Consider the following 7143-nt stretch of genomic DNA (forward strand, 5'->3'; position numbering starts at 1 on the left):
CCACTTTCTCCATAAGAGAGGTAGTAAAGTAAGCTCACATGGGGTATCCTTCATTGGGAGGGTTGGGAAGAATGTGCTCACATATATAGTTCCAGGAGCCCTACAATAATTTATGGCTATTTGATATTCTAATTACATCCACATTGTTGTATGGAGTACATATATGGGGGCCCAAGCCTTGATCATTGCAACAAATTAGGCCATACATATAATGGATGGAGTTTAATGGAGAGGCCACTAGTATCCAAGGTTTCTAAGATGATGAAATACAAGGCATTATTTCCACATGAGATTGTTGGAGCTAAGCTAGAGGCTCATGGGCTCCTCTGATTGTGTAGAGAATCTTACCAGAGAAATTTTATAAATACATTAGCTTATGGGAGCTCCCTTGACATAGATATACATGATCAACCTTGGAGTCCACACAACAACTTATTATAAAGGTGATACATCATATTGCTATGCCCAAATGATATCGTGGTTTGAGTTACATGGTCTTAGCATGAATTGGCTATCCCCTTTTTAGTACTCAATGCACCATCTTCATTTGAGTGATAAAAAATGATTTCATTCAACTAGAGTTCAAGAGGACATGGTTGACACTAGTATACAAGATGGAGACAAAGTGGGTTTCAACTTTCTGCTAAGACCATTTTGTCTATTACCACCAAAGATAGCTTTATTTTGTATTCGAGATACATGTATCCTCACCTATCACATGGCATGAGATGAATTATCAATCATGTGTGTACCTCCTCACACAACTAGAGATTTACTAGTAGATATATATCTATACTCCAAGATGAGTATATATACTAGATCTGATAGCAAGAGTGAGAGGTAAAGAAGCATCACATTTTTCGATTCTTAGTGTACTATGAGATTTAGGGCGACTTTCATTCTTTGTTTAGGGATGGATTTGGGCCACTATTGAGAGTCATGGAATGTTTACCAAAGTTGTATTGGTTTTTTTCTCCTAGAGATAGGAGGACTAAGAGAGACCATCTTTAAAGGCAAGGCACCAATTTGCTTATCTAGAGGTAACTCACACATTTCTTTACAAGGAGAAGCTAGATAGTCTTAGACTAGGTTCAATCTACACCTAAGAGAAGTACTTAGGAGCCCCCTACACAACCTCAACTTACACCTACTAGAGGGACATTGATTGATTACAAAGTTCAACTTGGTTAATTCAAATATCCTAGAGCTCAATAGATATGTCAATCACATATATATAGTAGAATATAGTAGACCATTGCTGCTGAAGTGAGAGCCAATCACCTAGGTTCTTCTCTCTATGGGAGGATATTGACACTATGCTCTAACAACCGATGCGGGATTTTCTAAGATGATATATACCCTCATATTACAAGCTAGCTTCTTTTGTTATCGCCATTTAGGTTTTTCAAGGGAAATAAAAACATGCCACATTGCAAAATGAAATGTGATCGAACTCTCCATGGGTGGGCCTATGTGTGTATGTGCGCGTGCGCACACCAATTCTTCCCTACCCTCGAAATGCTACAATTATATAAAATATTGTATTATCCTATCATAATTACTTTGAATTAAAAATATGACCTATGCTACAATTATATATAGTAATTATATTGCATTACATTACATATTATATTATGCATATACAACATATATAACAATTATGTAGTATGAGCATATAATAATTATATTTCACATATATTATCTAAGATATATCATTATAATGTATGATATAATATATTATTAAACACACACACACACACACGTGTTTATGTGTGTGCACACTATTAGTACTAGCCATTGGCATAATATCAATGTGAACAATGTGAACTAGTATAGGTATAGAGCATGTAGTTATACTTAAGAAGTAAGACAAGGAGTTAATTTTTGGATGTGATGTCAGTTTTTGCTTGTGTTATACTCACAAAGGTTTGAATGACCTAGCGTTTGCTAATCAAGCCTTATTTGATAAACCAAGTCAAACTTAGAGACAAAGGAAAAGAAAAGAGAGAAAGTAGTGGGACTCAGAAAAAAAAAATATATTTAGAAAAAATGTTATATCAAAACTAAAACTAATGTATTATGCACAATGCTACACATTAAGTTTGGTATTAAAGCAATGGTATGAGTTATATTTATGAATGTTCTAAGAGGCTTGAGAAGGTGCAAATTGTGTATGCGCATAAGTGTGATCATGTAGACTAGTGTATTATGCATATTGCTACACATTAAGTTTGGTATTAAAGCAATGGTCCAAGTTATATTTATGACAGTTCTAAGAGGCTTGACAAGGTGCAAATTGTGTATGTGCATAAGTGTGATCATGTCGACTAATGTATTATGCACATTGCTACACATTAAGTTTCGTATTAAAGCAATGGTCCAAGTTATATTTATGAACGTTCTAAGAGGCTTGATAAGGCGCAAATTGTGTATGTGCATAAAAGTGTGATCATGTAGACTAATGTATTATGCACATTACTACCCATTAAGTTTGGTATTGAAGCAGTGGTCCAAGTTATATTTATGAACATTCCGAGAGGCTTGACAAGGCGCTAACTGTGTATGTGCATAAGTGTGATCATGTCGATCATGGTGCACTAAATTATTGCATCGCTCGTGTGTTGACAAAGTTCTCGCCTTTTTGGACAAGTGCATGCCAAAACCGGATGGCCACTAACTGTACTTAGCCGCCAATGAACTGTTTATCATTAATGAAGGATAACGATCCATACATAGATACATGATGCTCACATGAAATGAGAGAAATCGGGTCTCCACTCAAGGGGATCGCTGTTGAGGGAGCAGCCGCAATTGATGGGTTCCTGCAACACTGCCTTATTATCACAATCAGCGTCTCGATGATGATGAGCTGCAGATGATTTGTCGATTGTATTCAACTGGAGTACATTAACTGGCGGCGACCAATGGGCGGCGGCTGCATCTTGCCGATTATCAGGCGCGCATGGCTGACATTGAACCTGCTGCACAGCTCGATGATGAGGATTGTCATATTGAGCCGCCTTGCAGCTCTTAATCGACGGCCTGCTGGCGCTGATCATCAGCGGCTGCTCCTCATCTCCTGCATTCGTTTCGTCCATGATCATCCTCTTCTCCCTTTTGACGTGCGTTAGTACTACCTCATCTTCTGGCTTGCCGCCATCGCAGTGCTGGATGCTTAATAGGTGGCAGTCGATATAATTAGTGGTAGTACTGCTCGGACGTTCATGTTCATCACTGCTAATTACAGCTGCGGCGCTACAAGCTGACGTAGTAGTACTGGCCTGATGATAATCATGAACTTGTGTGGTATCTGCATCTTCTCGATGATCACTTATACTACCTGATCCATCACTCATATGATCAATATTATCGCTGTCAGCTGCACGACGACGATAATGATGATGATGATGATGATGAGCATGATTAGTATTATTATTACTGTTATGATTAACCAGGGGCGCCCTCCTCTGGATATCGTTGATGGAGCGGAACACCGGTCGGCACTTGTTCCGCCATCTGGACGAGGTCCCAGCAGCAGCACTTATTATACCAGCTGATGCTCCTCCTCCTAATTTCCTCTTCATCCTCTTTGTCTCCCCATCATCGGTACTCATACGCTTGCCAATACTATCCTGGTACAAACTGTTGCTTTTCTTCCCTGACTTGTCCGAGCCTGCTGCAATCATATAATCATGGTTTCTCTCACGCTTCTTGCTGACAGTATTGTTCATCCCTTTAGCTACCATATTTATACTGCTGGTGCTTGGACGCCGCAGCTGATCTTCCAGTACGTCCCCATCACTTGCTCCGCTTTCCCTGGTCGCAGCAGCGCTACCAGATCTAATGTTACTGCTCTTATTGCACTCGCTAACCAGTTTTATCACTTCGTGATGACTAATTTGATCAGAGCCATTCTGCGTGGCGAGCTGTGATGGATGCGCCTTAATCCCATCACTTATACCAATATGATCGCTGTTCTTGCCATCGGTCCCCTGGGAGCTCCACTTCCCCTTATCCAACTTCTTCAGCGGATGCTTGGAGCCGCGGCATGGGTGAATCATGGACGATCCGAATAACGTCTCCCTCTTCTGATCAATATCAGCTTTGTTATTCCCCACTGATCGACTTATGCCTCTCATAATAACTATTCCCTCCACGAGCTTCTTTTTAATCTTCGGGACTTCGGTAATATTCATATGTTCAAGTGTTGCCATTTCCTCCCCACAAATACGCCTAATAGGCAGTTTATCATCATGAGGCCCAGCTGTTTTGACTGCTACATCTGGCCAGTTTATAGATCGGCGAAGTGCTTGCTCCAGACCCTGCGTTATGGGACCATCTGATGATCTGCTTGAGCTCATGCTGATCATAAATTGGGCCTCGGCTTGCAAACTATAAGCATGGCTGTTCTTCCTGCCAGCTACTGCATCATTTTGAAGCTTCTGCATGCAATTGGAGCTCGACGACCTCGACCTCCTCAATCCTGCACATGATTATTAGCAGCTCCAATGAAATCACACATCTGATCGAAGAATTCAAAGGTCACAAAAGGCCACAGGTTATCGTACCTTGCAAGCTAGGAATAGCCCAGTTCGACGGAATGTGCCTGGAATATATTATAGCATAACAATTCAGAAGGAATTAGAAAACATTAACAAGTTAACAAGCTAACAATGTCCCCGCCAATTGGCGTTGAAGAGTTTTTTATATCGATGCACGCTAGATTGATTTGATAAGCCAAATTACACGGCCTGGCGCTCACCTTTGAGTGGTCCCGATCAGCTCTGATTCGACATTTACATATTCGTTCAATTTCTGCCTACTCTGTGACATGCCTCTAAATTAGAATTCACACGTTAATTATAACACGAGAAAGTGTTACCAATACTATCAACTACGATTGTATCATCTTGCAACGATTGCACCGTGCCATATAATGTGACATACTTTATGCAGATAAATCTTCGATTGTGCATAAGCTATCCGTATACAAGTGCTCAATAATATAAATGCACATATGGACCACGATTAGTGCTAAAAAAACCTCATAATTCTCGATGACGAAATATTGAACAGTGTTCGAGACTATGGTTAAACATCATGAGTGAGGACTGCTGCGAATGGGCGAAAATCAATCGCATCATCCGATAGCACTTCACAAGAAATTATCATGTGAACAGAAAAGTCCTAAATCCGCTTGCTGCGAGCAGTTCATCATTATAAGTGATGCCAAAGTGTTCACTGTTGATACAGTCACATGAGAGAGAGAGAGAGAGAGAGAGAGAGAGAGAGAGAGAGAGAGAGAGAGAGAGAGAGAGAGAGAGCCTAAACGAAGACTCATTCATAGAGACGGCCTGTGCGCATTAATAGACTCTAATGAGTATATCAAAAGAAGAAAGATAGGGTCTAATTTTACATATGGCCGATATTTCAATTGAAAATGGGAAATTCCGGATATACTGCAGTAGGAAGGGAAGGATAGATTTCTGAAAAATGGACTCATACTAGACATACGAGCGGAAGATTAGTGTTAACTAGGAATATGTGGTGAAATTCGTTATGATCCTGCCTGGCGATTATGACATACAGTAAAGGAAAAAGACATAGAAATTATATGTAAGATGTCATATAATAAAGGAAAGTGACATAGAAATTATGTACAGTAAGAGAATTGCAGTGGTTAGGGAGGGAGGTCGAAGTTCAGTAACGCGTTACTAACGTTTTCTGTAAGAGTGAAGCAATGAATGGCCTAACCCTAACACAGCAGCAACAACAGGAGCTGCTTGGTCCAGTCGAGATTTCTTGAAAGAAAAGTTGAGAGTCGACAGATGAGGAAGGGCTCTGAGATGACAAAGACAAATGAGCGTGTGGAGTTAGATAGTATGTTACCTGGGACAGTACTGCTGCCCCGGCACCAGTTGGCAGGAAGCCGGGAATGTAACGCTCAGACCGAGACGACAACGGAGTATTGAACTTCATCTCCTGCTCTAATCCTGTGCTAACGGGAGCCTTCTTCGTGTGATGCAGTTCCCTTGGTCCTGCATCTAGTTGACTCGTCGCGACAGTAGTGCGGCTGGGATCCTGCATGATGGAGGCCTCCCTTTGCTTTCTCATGATGAGCAGGCTCTTATTATTGCTGTCAATGCAGCTGTCATGAAAGGCACTGGTAGTAGTAGTGGTAGCAGTGGCAGTAGCAGCAGCGCCAGTTGTGCAGTGGGGCTTCTTCTCCTTCGCTGCTGCCGCCGATGCGACCAGTACTGATCTCAGCAGTTCAACCTGCACATGATGATATTGACAGCGCCGCCCAACTGCAGTATGTCCATCGCTCTGAGTATCATGACAACATTGCTGAGGAGGAGGAGGGGGATCCCCACCCGCCGAAGTGGCAGAAGGGTGGCGCTTCCTGATGCGCATCCTGCAGCTGGACGATGAATTGCTCTGGCTCAAATGGACTGGCAGTGAAGTAGATCGGCAGTGAAGTAGATCAGAAAGAAGAAGAAGAAGAAGTGCTAGGGCGAAGACTAGAGATCAGAAGAAGAAGATCGGGGGATAATTTAGGGGAGACGTAACCCGAGATCAACGAGAGAATAGAACTTTTCTTGCGGTACCCGTCTTAAATATCTCGCCTGTTGATTAATAATATATATTGGAGCAGCAGGCGGATGAAAAGAACAGGCCCCAGGGCATGGGCATGAGGTGCACATCAGCCAGCTAGCAGGCCTGCTAGGCATTGTCCTTCCTTTTTTCTCGAGATAGACACAGACACAGAGAGAGAGAGAGAGAGAGAGAGAGGCTAGAGCATCACTCGCTACATCTACAGGAGATTCTCTCTCATGATTAGGGTTTTCTTTTCCCCCCGAGCAGAGACGAGATTTCGCTCCAATAAGAAGAGACTTAGTGTAGGAATCCCTCTGTCAGCCTTGGACACTCTTGTTGCTTATCCGCACGCAAATGTACGCAACACGCACACGGACGAACATATACACAGACATGCCATTCTTATCTCACAGCACACACCTACACATTAAATCCAGGTCTAAATTATGTTCAATGAATTGAAATTTTCTCAAAAAAGAAGTTTTAAATTCTTTTAACTTTACAACATTTTTATTTATAAAACTAATAAATAATATCAGGAATAAG

General features: G+C 41.6%; 1 protein-coding gene across 1 annotated transcript; it reads right to left on the reverse strand.

The window, feature by feature from the left end:
* Positions 1–2639: 2639 nt before the first annotated feature.
* Positions 2640–6828, reverse strand: LOC148020415 (uncharacterized). The gene is made up of 4 exons (XM_087700717.1): positions 5890–6828; positions 4763–4824; positions 4569–4606; positions 2640–4483 (listed from the first exon to the last, which is right to left on the reverse strand). The coding sequence occupies exons 1-4, from the start codon at positions 6412–6414 to the stop codon at positions 2748–2750; spliced, it is 2361 nt and encodes a 786-aa protein (XP_087556843.1). The 5' UTR covers positions 6415–6828; the 3' UTR covers positions 2640–2747.
* Between the last annotated feature and the right edge of the window lie 315 nt (positions 6829–7143).

Source organism: Lygodium microphyllum, chromosome 19, assembly GCF_053477565.2.
Source record: "Lygodium microphyllum isolate KBCC chromosome 19, Lygodium_microphyllum_v1.1.10, whole genome shotgun sequence".
NCBI lineage: Eukaryota > Viridiplantae > Streptophyta > Polypodiopsida > Schizaeales > Lygodiaceae > Lygodium > Lygodium microphyllum.

Bases quoted from the DNA above. Each gene is read 5' to 3' on its own strand.
- LOC148020415 (XM_087700717.1), bottom strand. From the start codon at position 6,414: ATGCGCATCAGGAAGCGCCACCCTTCTGCCACTTCGGCGGGTGGGGAT. The intron at 4,607-4,762 runs GTGAGCGCCAGG...AATATATTCCAG, and splicing joins CTGATCGGGACCACTCAAAG to GCACATTCCGTCGAACTGGG. The intron at 4,484-4,568 runs GTACGATAACCT...AATCATGTGCAG, and splicing joins GGCTATTCCTAGCTTGCAAG to GATTGAGGAGGTCGAGGTCG.